This window comes from Artemia sp. Qi Xiang Cuo, chromosome 4 (assembly GCF_049724085.1).
Source record: "Artemia sp. Qi Xiang Cuo chromosome 4, ASM4972408v1, whole genome shotgun sequence".
NCBI classification, from domain to species: domain Eukaryota; kingdom Metazoa; phylum Arthropoda; class Branchiopoda; order Anostraca; family Artemiidae; genus Artemia; species Artemia sp. Qi Xiang Cuo.
Genome location: NC_142797.1, coordinates 28,633,504 through 28,648,602, shown reverse-complemented (window position 1 = coordinate 28,648,602; position 15,099 = coordinate 28,633,504). Strand labels below are relative to the sequence as shown.

General features: G+C 35.3%; 2 protein-coding genes across 2 annotated transcripts in view; one reads left to right on the top strand and one right to left on the bottom strand.

Moving 5' to 3' along the window:
• LOC148952962 (ionotropic receptor 25a-like) overlaps positions 1 to 15,099 on the bottom strand; it is a 663,783-nt gene that overhangs the window by 446,043 nt on the left and 202,641 nt on the right. The gene's annotated exons all lie outside the window — the stretch shown is intronic.
• LOC148952965 (uncharacterized) overlaps positions 1 to 15,099 on the top strand; it is a 42,684-nt gene that overhangs the window by 8,475 nt on the left and 19,110 nt on the right. Inside the window, exon 2 of the mRNA XM_089087310.1 lies at positions 1,104 to 1,234. Coding sequence (XP_088943436.1) covers positions 1,104 to 1,234 — 131 coding nt within the window. The remainder of the gene's footprint in view (positions 1 to 1,103; positions 1,235 to 15,099) is intronic.

The following is a 15,099-nucleotide window of genomic DNA, read 5'->3' as shown; positions in this document are numbered from 1 at the left end:
TGAAAGAGATAGTGCCCTTTTTAATAGTCGATAGTAATTGGAGGACCACTAATCCCCCTCTCATGTCCACCATTTCCGCACAACACATCCAATCAAAATTTTGAGATAGACATTTTGTTCAACGTAGTTGAAAAGTCCGGAATTTATGTGTTTGAGGATGAAAATCCCCTACAGCCCTGAGGGCAAGGGTTGTAAGTTATGCCCTGGAGGCATATCAGGTTTTTTTTATAGAAAGCGTTGTCGTAAAACTTCAAAAAAGGCTCACTCGATTGGAAATTGAAAGGGCTCGTGCCCTTTTAAATAGTTAAAAGTAATTGACACCTTAACCCCCTCTCACACCCACCATTTCCCCAAACACATGCAATGAAAATATTGAGATATTCATTTTGTTCAACGTAGTTAAAAGTTCCGGAAATTAGGTCTTTGAGGATTATAACCCCCTAAGAGCCCTCAGGGCAAGCGTAGTAAGTTATGCCCCGGGGGGTTTAAAAGGTTCTTATAGAAAGTTATGTCGTAGAAACTTAAAAAAAAAAATCATTCGATTGGAAATTGAAAGGGATAGGGCTGTCTTTAATAGTCGAAAGTGGTTGGAGAGCAACTAACCTCCCTTTCACGCCCACCATTTCCCCAAACACATCCAATTAAAATTTTTAAACAGGCATTTTCTTCAACGTAGTTGAAAGTTCAGGAAATTTTAATTTTGAGGATGACAAACCTCTGACGTCACGGCATCCCTGGCAAGATTCCTATGACAACCCTGTTTCTAGGCAAGATTCCTTGGTGTTTTAGTATGATTAATTCGAGTGTGGTTGGAAATAATAGAAAAGTAGCAATACTAGAAAAATTAACATAGGATTTATGCATCATCCATAGGGAAATTAACACTAGATTTTAAACCGGCCCATATGAAAACTAACAAAAGATTTCTGCAACATCCATAGGGATATTAACATGGGATTTCAGTGACGGCCTTAGGAAAATTAAAATTGGATTTTAAATGCTATTCAGGAAGACACCAAGGTGTTTTAGTCTTTCCCCTATTGTTTTTCTATTTCCCAATATAGGAGTCTATGGAATATTTCCAGCTGTTCCCTCTAAATTAGAAGCCCCTGTGTGTCCCGAAACATATCCAATACCCGGGGGAAAGACGAAGTAACTTCAGTACTCATTTGAATCCCAAAAGTGCTACAACAGTCTCCATAAAAAGAAAGCGGATATGTCTCATTACCAAGAAGTAAGTTCCTTTCTTTATTAGAATTTTTTCCATCTCCAGGTTTTACTAATCGAAAGCAAGCCAGTAAACCTCCTTTCCTATACCCCCCCCCCCCATATTAGGATGACCATATTCATTTTTGGGAAGTATAATTCTCTACATAAAATTGGCATTTAAACGCTCATCTCCCCCTCTCCTATCAAGGATAAAAATTTATCTAATTTACTGCACTAAAATATGTACTTTCCCCCAGTCTGCAATTTCGATGCACTTTTCCGCTTATTTCTGACAAATTGGTGAAAATTCAATTCTTGTTTAAAAAACGTCATTTCATTCCCAACCTGACAGATGGATTAAAAATCTATAGCCAGGTACGCTAGGTTAAACCTTAATTTTTGCGTACCGTCAAAAGTCCATCCTGTGTTAGTCAAATTAAATAAAAAAAAACAAGTTTTTTTAACTGAAAGTAAGGAACGACGTTAAAACTTAAAACGAACAGAAATTATTCCCTATATGAAAGGGGATGTCCCCTCCTCAATGCCTCGCTCTTTACGCTAAAATTTTTTATTGTTAAAAAAATAAGAGTTGTGAGAAAGCCAAACTTTGGCGTAAAGAGCGAGGCGTTGAGGAGGGAACAGCCCCTTTGATATACGGAACAATTTCTGTTCGTTTTAAGTTTTAACGTCATTCCTTACTTTCAGTTAAAAAAAATTGTTTTTTTTATTTAATTTTTGAACGTTTTTGAATTGATGCATGTTTTGATTTTGGCTTACCGAACATGCATAATTAAAAAAAATTGAGTATTAATTTTACTTTTAATAATTTCTTAGACCACACTGCTTTTCCATTAAAAACAAAAAAAATTTTAAACAAGAAAAACGGGTTTTAATTTTCTATAAAGCAGTGAAATACAAAACAATTAATTATGCACAAAAACTCCGAAAATTTCGGCCCCACATCCGGGAGCCTTTCTCAACGGAAAAAAATTAAATAAAATAAATAAATAAAATAAAAAAACTTAACTTACATCACAATAAAACATACTAAACACATAAAGAGAAAGAAATAAAGAAAAAATATAAATAAATAAGAAACAAAACTCACATATTAAATAAACACTTCCTTGCACTGAATGTCTATAATGATTCAAATCGCCTCCTCCCAGTACATAAATGGAAATATATTAAATAAACACTTCAATGCAGTTAATGTATATAATGGTTCAACTCGCCTCCTCCCATTATATAAATGTAAATATATTAAATAAACACTTACATGCACTGAATGTCTATAATGATTCAGCTCGCCTCCTCCCAGTATATAAATGGAAATATATTAAATAAACACTTCCATGCACTGAATGTCTATAATGATTCAGCTCGCCTCCTCCCAGTATATAAATGTAAACATATTAAATAAACCCGTCCATGCACTGAATGTCTATAATGATTCAACTCGCCTCCTCCCAGTATATAAATGGAAATATATTAAATAAACACTTCCATGCACTGAATGTCTATAATGATTCAACTCGCATCCTCCCAGTATATACTCCTCCCAGTATATCCCAGTTTATATACTGGGAGGAGGCGAGTTGAATCATTATAGACATTCACTGCATGGAAGTGTTTATTTAATATATTTCCATTTATATACTGGGAGGAGGCGAGTTGAATCATTATAGGATGTGGGGCCGAAATATTCGGAGCTTTTGTGCATAATTAATTGTTTTGTATTTCACTGCTTTATAGAAAATTAAAACCCGTTTTTCTTGTTTAAAAATTTTTTAATTTTACTTTTCTTTGGTTAAATGGCTTTCTTGAAACTTGTTTAATTTTATTTACGAACGTTTTTATTAGTAATAAATATACGTCACTTATGAATTAACTTACGTAACGAAGTTCTCTATTCATATATTTTCAATACCTATATTAAGGGGCTCGCCTACTAGTCAATATCTCGCTCTTTAAGCTAGAGTTCGAATTGTGTTCCAATTCTTTAAAAATGACCACTTAATCACAAAGGCCGTTATTTAGAATAAATAGATCTTATGAACGTACTAAAAAATCTTTGGCTTAAGGAGCGAGGTAATGACTAGGGGGGAATCCAATCATACACTTAATAATTTCTGTTCGTTTTAAGTTTTGATGTTACTCCTTATTTTCAGTTGGAAAACTTGTTTTTTTATATTTAATTTCTGATCTTTTTTTTAAATAATGCTGGGAAATCCGGCACCGCCTTCATAGCAATGTCCCTTCCCCCATGAAAACTTCCTTCATGGAAAGATCCTCCCACATAACCTCCAAACCATCCACCCCCCTACTACCAGAAAAAATCCCCCCTGAAAACGTCTGTATACTTCCTAATAACCAATACTATATGTTGACATTGGGCAAAGTTCATAACTTTCAGCTCTCCCGCCGGGAACTTCGGGGGATTAAGTCATCCTAAAGAACATATTTATCATATTTTCAACCATGCTGAACAAAATGGCTATCTCAAAATTTTGATCAAGTGACTTTGGGAAAAAAATGAGCGTGGGAGGGGGCCTAGTTGCCCTCCATTTTTTTGGTCACTTAAAAAGGGCACTACAACTTTCAATTTCCGTTCCACTGAGCCCTCTTACGATTTTCTAGGACCACTGGGTCAATATGATCATCCCTGAAAAAAAACAACAAAAAAAACAAATAAACACGCTTCCGTGATCTTTCTTCTGGCAAAAAAATGCAAAATTCCACATTTTTTTAAATAGGAGCTTGAAACCTCTACAGTAGGGTTCTCTGATACGCTGAATATGATGGTGTGTTTTTCATCAAGGTTCTATAAATTTTAGGGGGTCTTTCCCCCTTTTTTCGAAAATCATCCAAATTTTCTCAGGCGCGTAACTTTTGATGGGTATAACTAAACTTGATGAAAGTTATATATTTGAATTCAGCATTGAAATCTGATTCTTTTGATGTATCTATTGGTATCAAAAACCCGTTTTCTAGAGTTTTGGTTACCATTGAGCCGGGTCACTCCTTACTTACAGTTCGTTACCACGAACTGTTTGATAAACAGAATGGTCACCCCTTTTGTCCGATTAACCGAGCAAAAGGGTTTCACGAAAAGATGTATTCTTCTGTTCAATTTAACGAGTTATTTTTCTTCAACACGCTGTGATTTTCTGGGTGGGTGGTGTTAGATATGATTAATATTTTCATATTGAAAATACGATTGCTTCCCTATCAAAAATAATGTATCCCCTTCTTGCATGCAACTCTGAAGTTTAGTGTTTGGTTAGCTTTTAATTTTAGTATATTAAAAAAAAAAATCTAGTTTAGCTATCATGAAAAGGGAGTCTGCATACTTCTCCTGGGTTGCTATTTTTACTTCAGGATTTTATATTCAAATAAATGATCTTAATTTCATTTTCTTAGATTTTTTGCCTCTTAGACGAATAAAGGCATTTTTTTATAGCTTAAGATATCTGGGTATTAAGCAGGCAATGACAGGCAGGTCTATAGCTCGAGTGCTATTACCCATTATTTGATAAGTTGAATTTTATTTCCCTTAGTTTTGATATATGATGTAATTACACGACATTGAAGAGGGTTTCTGGCAATGAGAAAACACCGGACCTGGGTTGGTATTTTGAGGGCAGAATATTAAAGTCATTTTAAAAAGCCCTTTATTCTCACTGGCGATTTGAATTTTGAATTATTGGAATTTCAAGCAGTAAAATATCTTAAATGAATAATAAATTATTTTTGCAATGAGAAAACACCGGACCTGAGGGGATATTCTATCCGTCCCCTATACAAGTAATACCATACTTTAAAAGCTGGAGGGGGGCTTATAACGAAAAAAAAACTATTGCTTCTAGAAGGAAGCGCTAATTTATAGTAATTTTTTTCATAGAAGGGAGCGCTAATTTCCAATAATGCATTATGCTAAATCCAGTTTATTTCCCCGAACCTCCCCCCTCCACGCAAGAGAGCAAGGAATAATGATGCTACTCTTGTACAAGTCGCAAGGTCTTCAGTTGTTCAATATTGTCATTGGCCGAGTCCTTCGGTTTCTTCCAGGACTGTGCCACACCAGCCCCCTGCTCCCTATCATGCGATGCGTGCGTAAGCTGTACCAGAATCACAAACTCCAAACTGCCGCGCAGCCAGCGCAAGCTCCTGTAAGACAAAGCACTATCCCACCTTTAAAAACGTTAAAAAGAGTATGGGCGGGTGCCTGCATGATGGCAAGCCCAGCTGCCCCAACTCCCCCGTGACACCTCTGGCCCGGCTGCACAACCCTGTGACGTTGCCGGTCCCTCCCCCCTCTAATATGCGCTGCTGGGGCCATCTAGGGCCCACGCCCAAACGCCGCCAGAATTTGAAGAAGTAAGCAGTTTTTCAACCTAATAAAGCGATCCTTTCGCGAATTTTTTCAACTTAATAATGATGTCTCTCGCTAATTTTTTTTAACTTAATAATGATGTTTCTCGCTAATTTTTCAACTTAATAATGATGTTTCTCGCTAATTTTTTCAACTTAATAATGACGTTTCTCGCTAATTTTTACTTTTCGAAGACATTAAAAGTTTTCCAGGCTTGTATTTAGTTTTTTATCAATAGTTTCACCTCTTTAGGCCCTAAAGAGGGCCTTTAACTAATAAAGGCATTTTTCTCGCCAATTTTTTTTCAACCTAATAAAAGACGTTTCTTGCTAATTTTTTCTTGTCGAAGACATTATAAGTTTTCCATCCTTTTCGTTAGTTTTTATTAATAGTTTCGCCTATTTACCCCATGTATGGGGATTTTCACTAATAAAGGTATTATTCTCACCAATTTATTTTCAGCCTAATAATCAAGTTTTTCGCTAATTTTTCTACTCTACTGTCAGAGAGGCTTTTCAGGCCTTGAAGGAACTTTTATTCTTTTAAATACTTAATCTTTAGTTTTGTATTTTCAGGTTAGTTTTCTACCTCTCCCTTAATTTTAAAAGACTCAGGCCCCCTCAGAAATAATTGAAAATAAGTTTTGTTTTTCAGTCTATTTTACTCTAATGAAGAGGCATTTTTTATTCTAAATCTAAATTCTTCAAGTGCCAGTAAGCGAGTTCGAGACGGTGCTTAGAACGCCTACTCCTCACAGTTATATGGGGATCAAAGTGGCGCGGGCTAACCTCCAATATTGCCAAAACTGTATTTAGCCAATACTGCTCTGTGCAACATTCACGTGCATACGGCTGAGTTCGGAGGTCCATTCAATTCCCTTACAAGTAGTAGTATTCAACGGGATCCTATAGACCTAGCATACTCATATGTCAGTAAGATTTGTCACTTCTCGAAATCCGTATGCAGGAGGTAGGAGGGAGTGACAGTATAAAATCATCAATTACAGTTAAAATTGCTTTTAAATACAAGTGTGGGAGATTTGCACGAGTATAACATACAAACAAAAATGCAAACACTTCATCCAGATTTGCATAATTTCAAGAGTGTGTTTTTGTGTTTGGTGGGTGAAATTTTGAATAGGATGGAGCTGTATATTGAAAATGGGAGTGGGTTGTCGGTTTTATTTATTGAAAAAATAAAATTAGATATTACTAAATTTAAAAGGACTCTGTTTTAAGAGGCAGGAGGGTAGAGTTTAAAAGATATAATGTAAATCTTAGGAATACTAAGGGTATACAGCATTTTCAGTTCGACACGGGAATGGAGTGTTTTAAGTATTCTGTCCTTGTCTTGGGGCATAAAACCGGAAAAGATGATGCTAGTAAGACGCTTTTGGACGGTTTAACAGGTAATGGAGGTGGGGAGGGGCTGAAATTCCTAAAGCAGATTTTAATTGTTTAAAGGGTCATTACCAAGTGACACTAAAGAGGATAGATATATTTGAAAAAGCAAATAAACATTTAAATTTTAGGGTTACAGTTTAAAAATGGGAGCAAACAGATAAAAATGGGTGATATATTCCGTAAGGGTTCCGTCCATTCAATCAGTGAAATACTGGGTATAGCTTCTTCATGAACATGTCAAAGATCCTGAGTTAATTGGACATTTCTTTTTTATTCCGCATATTAGCAGGGTTTTAAGTGAGAAGACCTTTTATTACTGTCCAATGTGTTTGTCAAAATCCTTCACGATCATGGACTCCAATATGGTTCTTTTACACAGAAAAAAAGAAACTTAAAATTAAATAAAAATATTGCCACTGGCAGTGCCATAGTAGGAATGGCGAAAATTAAATTCAAGGCCCCGAAACTTAGGTTTAAATATATAAATTTTATAGTTTTAATACAAAGGGTGTAAGCGCCAATAGCCGAGGGAGGGACAAGTTCAGGTGTATTAGGGAGAAATCGTCCTGTGGAAAGTTAATACAGATAATCTGTTACATGATTTTAAAAATGGAGAATACATTAGCTCACGGATGGATTAAACCAACTGGGATAAGTCCGTTTATCCAGAGCTGGTAAAACGCCGGGCCCAAAATCAGTGACTGAAATTAAAGTCCGAGATGGGGAGCGACTTGGTATCCCAAGGTTATGTACCGCGTGAAAACACACAATCAAGTTACCAAAAAAGTATGCAATGGGGTGCCGTTGCATAATGTAAAAGAAAATCAAACCTTGAGTGTTTAAAGGAACTGTATATAAGATATTTAATTCCAAGAGTAAGTGTCGTGGCCATTCGATCTTTAAATATAAAAACTACACAGTTTGGGTTGAAAAAAATGCCATGTCAACCATATCGGATAAAGTTTATGTTTTTGCGAGCGGTGTGGAGGTATTACCACACGGCCAATACCTGAATTCAGACGTAGTTGAATAAGTAAACTACAGAAAGCAACTGGGTCTAGAGAAAGCCCTATAGTTGAGGGATGGGGGCCTTCAGTGGGGGGAGGAGAGCCGTTATTCCCTCTCCAGCTCAGCAGTGCTTTTTTTCTATATCTACTCATTTTAAATTTATATATTTTATTTATATTTGTTTTTTGTTGCGCAAAGCGGTAATTTTAAAATGTTTATTTTAAAGTGTTTATGTTTCCTGTCGTCACCCAGGCTTGGGCCCTCGCCCTGTTCAGGTCTCTCTGCCAGCCACCGCAGTGGCCGCCGCGGTACAGGCCACTGGTCAAAGGTCAAGTGTTTAATGGTCAAGTGTTTTATGCTTTTAATGGTCAAGTATTTATTTTTTTATGCATTTTCATTGTAAATATATATTTTCCTGCTTTTTACACTGCCTTTGAATAAATTGCTTATGATTTTCACTTCCATTGTATATATTTTATATGTGAATTAGAAAAACCATGTATTCTATTTTCATTGAGAATTTATTCAACAGGTTGAGGTTAGGTTCGGTTAGTTGTATTTTGACATTGGAGGAGTGTGTATCAATTTAAAATTTCATTCAGATCCTTTCTTTGCGGACGGTCCATGTCTTGCAAAACACCACTATTAACGAAAATAAATCAAAACCGTTATAAAATGTTATTAAGTATTCCGAAAAATATCTATTATTGCTATAGTGTTTGGCAAGAATCTTATTAAAAAATTATGAGGATTGCATCAAGCATAAAACTCATAAAAGGACTTGAAGTGTTTACTAGTATTGCACAAAACTTGTGGATGATTATTGACGATTTAGCTGATTCTATTGAAGAATAGGCTCATGAAATTTTACTATTATTCATCGTCCGGTCACATCACAAAAAAAAATTCCGTAACAGTTGTGCTCCATAATCTTTTTCATCAGTATAAAAGTATGAGAACATTTGCTTCAAATTGTACTTACTATATTATCTAAAACGTTGTTCGCGATTCAAGTTCTCTTATAGCTCTAAACAAACAAATAGAACCCGGAAAAACAAAATTTTTGCTTTCGCCGTACAATCAAGCTAGTAATCCATATGGATACATTTTATTGGATCTGAATAAAACACGCCCGAAGAGTTGCGTGTAGTCACTGATCTTTTTGATAATGAAATTATTGTATATGCACTTGTGAATAGTAAAAAAGGTCATTAGTCACTATCATGACATTGAAGAAGCTAAATGAAAACAGAAACTAATTTTCCGTGCTACCCAATTCTAAACCACGGCTTAGGCAAGCGTTACTCAAACACGGCATTGACTAGCAATTTATTAATCTCTTATTGGAACTTTGTTAAAATTTAATGGAAGGTAATGTTCAACTGTCAGACGGTGTTAGAAAACAGAAAAAGCAACATCTGTGACTTTAACGCGTCTTAACTTGCAAAAACAAAGCAAATTGTAAAAGAAAACGCCTTGTTCAAGTGGATGGTAATTTCTTATCATCGTTACTGCCAACGATCGCCGGGCTTGTAAAGACTATTGCATAGAAATGGATAAACACTATAAATTGACGTCAATTGAACTTGCTCTTTCACCTAAAGAGCTTTTTAAAGATAATCTTGATAAATTTATTAACAATAAAAATATGGCCGATGATGAAAAATTTATTTTGCTTCAAAATACCCTTCAACGTGTCAACAAACATGAACTTTATCGTGAAAAACCGCTCAAAGTAAAAGTCACTAATCAGCTTTTTCAAAGCATTGAAAGCTTTGAAACCATGAAAAAGCCGAAAAAAAAAGAATATTTATTAACAAGTGTTGTAGACTTGTTGCCTCCATCCTCTCGTGAACAAAGTAAAATACTCTTGACCTACCTCACTGAAAATAAACAAATTGACGAGATAAAGAATGAAGTTATAATCCAGGGCAAGAGTTACACTTTCATTGATTTATTATCAGATTTGATTCCAAATCCTAAAGCACTGGAATCCTTTAATAGTCATTTATATAATTTTTTAAAGTCGTCAAATTTTCCCAAAATTTTCATTCGAAACAAACATGTTTTAAAATGACTAAGGGAATTTAAAGAAATATCATGAGATATTTCATTGGATAGTACGCCAAGTGGGCCCTGTAAGGGTATTCAACGAACGTATCTACCCACCTCATTTAGTACACAAAAGGGTAGCGGTCGATTACGTTCAAAATGCATCAAACTTTGAAAGGTGTTTATGAAAATATTGAAGAACCAGGAAGTTTAAGCTCTCCCAAAATAGTTTCTAAAGTTGCTGGAATTAAAAAGAAGCTAGCAAAAGAGTATTTAAAAAGAGATCTCAGTTATACTCGTCATCGAAATCATAGGACAAGAGGTCATCACAATCGAAAAACTAAAGCCTTTTACCCTCTGTATATTTTACAAGTAGATCTTTTGACTGTAAACGCGATTTAAAGACGTCATAATATACTGAACAAGCATATTTTACTTGCAATAAGTGCTTTTAGCCGCTATGCATATGCAGTTCTATTTCAGACAAAGAGAGGAAATGATGTTGCTAAAGCCCTTGAATCCATCTTTGAACAAGATTAGTACAAAAATACAAACAGATCGTGGGAGTGACTTTGTTATTCCAGATGTAAAAAGGGTTTTATTAAAATCTAATACAAGGCTTTACCGTTAGTTATAGTCCTATAAAGGCGGCATTGTCTGAACGTTTGATACGGACTAGTTGACATTTAATATCAAGGTATTGTACATTGAAAAATACTGATCCATTTATTCAAGATGTAGATAAAATCACGTTGATTCAAAACCAACGTCCTCATCAATCCTTGTCCAATGTTAGTCCACTTGAAGTTCATCGCAGCGACATTAAACTTTTCCTTAAACAATATTCTATGGAAAAGGTGGGGGAGAACAAAATGTAATGTTGGTGATACAATTCGAATCAATCGAACAAAAAATGTTTTTGAAACGGGAAATTACATGTAGAGCACTAAAATTTTTAAAGTGTCAAAAGTCTTGGTCACTAAACCCGTAGCATATCATTTTCGTGATATGAACGATGATGAAGTTCTCGGCAATTTTTATTCATTTGAATTACAAACAGTTAGAAATAGCGGATTGTATCAAATTAAAAAGGTATTAAAGACTCGTTATCACAAGGGTAAGCAACAGTCGCTTCTTCGCTGGCAAGAATGAAACTCTGATTTTGATTCCTGGATATCCACTGAGTACGTTCATAATGTCTAATGGTTCTTATGTGACATTCATATCCAATGTTTCTGGCATTCTCTATGACGATTGGAATAAAACGAGTGATGTTTGGACAAAAATCTCCCCTGCCATTAAATTTGATGGAAGGTATTAGGCTGCTTTTGTTGACTGAATTCTCAAAATTATATATAATATCCTAAAAAAGGATTATAATTACGATATAAAATTAGACTTCATGTTTTGCCCGGCCTTATTAAGCCTCGGATTAAAAATATCAATTCATATGAATATCCCTTTGTCAAATTATCATACAAGAGGTTTGTGAATATGAATGATTTGTGTCTTGCTATCAAGAAAAAAATTTCCACTCGTAAAAATGGTGCCTTTCAATTCTAATATTCAAAGGAAGAGGGCAAAATCTACATTAGTTCGCCCATTGACAATGAAAAGGTCATTCTTAATGAGGATTTACGTGAATCTCTTAATTTTAAACATAATATTATAAATTGTAAAAGTGCTGGAAGCGCTAGTAGCATGAATCTGTTTCATTTTCGCAGATTATCCATCCGCCTTCTCCTCGGACAGTTGTATATTTACTTACGCATCCTTTGTCGAGAGATCAAGAGTGGGTAATACCAATGTCCCCCTCCTACGTGTTCTTGAACGAAAAACCTCTAATAACCATATTGACCATTACAATATAAATCACCTTTAATACATTCCAGTCAACACTTCGTATTTGGAGCTCTGTCAGTTAACATTAAGAAGTAAATTGGGTGATCCTCTAGCAATAACAAAGGGTTTGGCTTTATTTACATGTCATTTTCGACCCATTCAGGTAAATGGCTAATAGAACTAATTCTATATGTCCTTATATTGATTGCTATGATGCTAATCTTGGGCAACGACAGTTGGGTCATGGAATGGACTATGGCAGGGATCGTTCTTCAATGTCCGGTTACGGTTTCAGCAACTGGTTTGCTAAGCTGTTTTGCTCTGCACTACCCCTGGCTAAAAAACATATTGCATTGGTTGCCACGGAATTGCGTCCTCTACGCTACATGAGTGGGGTTCTGGGTAGGATTTTAAAGACAGTGTTTCACAAAATCTCAGTTCCAGTGTGCGATCCCTTGGCGAGAAATCAAGACAAAGCGGAAAAGATTTCATAAGAGTAAGAAAGACCTCATCAGTCTCAACTCTGCCCGGAAGCGTAAAGCATTAAAAAGGAACGTAAAAAGATTGAAGAAGGATTTCTTTTCCTAGAAAATGACATATATACAGTATTAAGAATCTCAACCATCAGTCAACTCATCTCTTAAATCTCTTCAATGAGGAGAATATATGACAGTTTAAAACACAGATACTATGAACAATTTTATCAGCAATAACTGCTCTCTGAAAATGTTCATTTTCAAATTTGATCCAAGGAAAATTATTTCATAGATTTGACTTCGACATTTATAGATTTCAATGTTATTATTAAAAATTCTAACAACGTAAACTAAGTGCTGCTGAGGGGTTATCCTATGAAAATGGTGTACTACACAATTTATTTAGACAAATAAGTGGCTACATAAATAGAACATCGGTGAGCACGAGCAATAATCTTTCAAATTATGCAAGTTATATACAATTAATGTTGATTTCTCCAATGTCTTATAAGCACCTAGGAGGTATGGGTGTTGGATATGAATATAAAACAGACACTGACACTACTAATATTCTTAGAGATGCGACAACTAAAGATTAAAATTTAGTTAGGAAAATAAATCATGAGATATTAAATATACCTCAATGGCTGCCTTCCAATATAAAGATTGATATAAAGCACGCATCATCAAGTTTTATTATGCGAAAAATTCTGGGCACTACATCCGTTGTAAAAGTCTCTCTCACGTCGCCAATACTTCATGTACGAAAATAGCAAGTTATGATTTCTGTTGCATTGACAATTGAAAAATTAAAAGCCTCTGGCAATATTTTCAAATTGCTCGTTCCTCATACAATCACGAATCAACGCCATATTGCTAAGGGTAAGCGTGCCTATTGTGATTCATCATTTATAAATGGCAAAATTCCTTCAAAATTGGCATTGACTTTAATAGAAAGTGCTAGCGCCGTTGGATCAGGGTCAAATTCCCCGCATAAATTTGAACTGTTTGGACTTTCCTCGCTTGTTTGTAAAGTAAATGGAATTCCGCTCTACAATTTATCCTTTGATAAATTCTAGAGGCCCCTATATGAATTGCCAATGCAATCCCTAGATCTACTTTGGCAATCATGCCAGGGTAAGTGTTTTCCCATTGGTCACATTTATCATAGTGACCATTGGAGCATAAGAATCCTCTATTATGAGAGTCACAGATCTCTTCAAGACAGGACTTACAGTCTTTAATTTGCACTGCATATCCCTTATGCAATTTAAAAGGAATGCATTATTTACACTTTTCTATACAGTCATCGGCAAAAGTACAATTCTCAAAGGATCTCCAATTACCCAATGTGAACATAACGGTCATGTGTAAAACATTTTTCGATATTGACTGCCTCACTTACAAAAAGAAACTGACTCACGATCAATAAAATGAATGTCTTCTAGGAGGAGTGACGTCACAAATGGCTGTTTAAGTAGTGGATAAATGTTTAGCCATTATATCATTTTGATTTGTCTCAATTAATATATCTATAAATTGAGTAAAAGCAACTGGGCCACGATGACAAAGTTTCATGGAATAGTCCCAAGTTGGGGAATCAGTTCTCATTATACCGTTAAGCATTTCTCGAGAAAATTTCTTCCGTTGAAGAGATAATTCCTGAAAGTCATCATCTAAAATTAAACATTTTCCCAATTTTACTAAATTACGTAAGATTATCTGGTTCTCGAATTTAGTAATTTTAACACTCTCACTACCAAATACTAATATCCGAACTTTGTTTAAATTTGACCGAGGGTAATGTTCAACTGCCGGAAGTAGTTAAGCAAGAGGCAAAGCAACATCGTTCCATTGTACGTACATTGGCCTCTAAAAACAAAGGAAAGAATTTTAAAAGGAAACGTCTTCTTCAGGTGGGCGGTAGCTTTTTCACACTTTTACTGCCAATAATAGCAGGACTTGTAACCAGTTTTCTCTAGAGAATGGCCAAACCCTGTAAATAGACACCAATAGGACTCACTCTCTCACCCGTGGAACACTTTGAGGACAATTTGAGTTAATTCATTGACAACGAGAATATTGAGGATGATAAAAACTGCTTTTACTTCAAGATGCTTTTCGCCGAGTGGACAAACATAAGCCCTATCGTGTGAAGGCCAGTGGTATTGATCACAAAAAAGAATCATCTCCTCAGGATTCTGCTGCTGCTGCTGCTGGAACACAATTAAAGAAGGAGTAATTGGATTCAATTGTGTCGAGCCTTAGAAATCTAATGCCACACTCATATCGTGAACAAAGTAAACGACTCATAACATATCTCATGGAAAGTGGTCAACATCATATTCGAGTTGATAGCAATGATAAGGGGATTATAATTTAGGGCAAAAGCTATAATCTACTTGATTTAATCTATGATATGGTTACAAATCGAAAGGACTATTATCATTTGACGATCATCTATACAACTTTCTAAATACATTAAACTTCCCCAAAAGCCTTATTAGCAATAGGTAAATTCTAAAAATATTAAATGAACATGCATCAACACCATTAAAATATGAACATGAAGAAGAAGATTTTAAATCAATCTTGGAAAATACTAGCACACCTAGTGGAATCTTGACAATGAGGAGCACACCATTGATAGATGGAAAAAAGTGAAGACGTATCAAGTCAACGTCACCACCCCCATCGCCAACCACAACTAGTATACAAAAGGGTAGCGGACGTT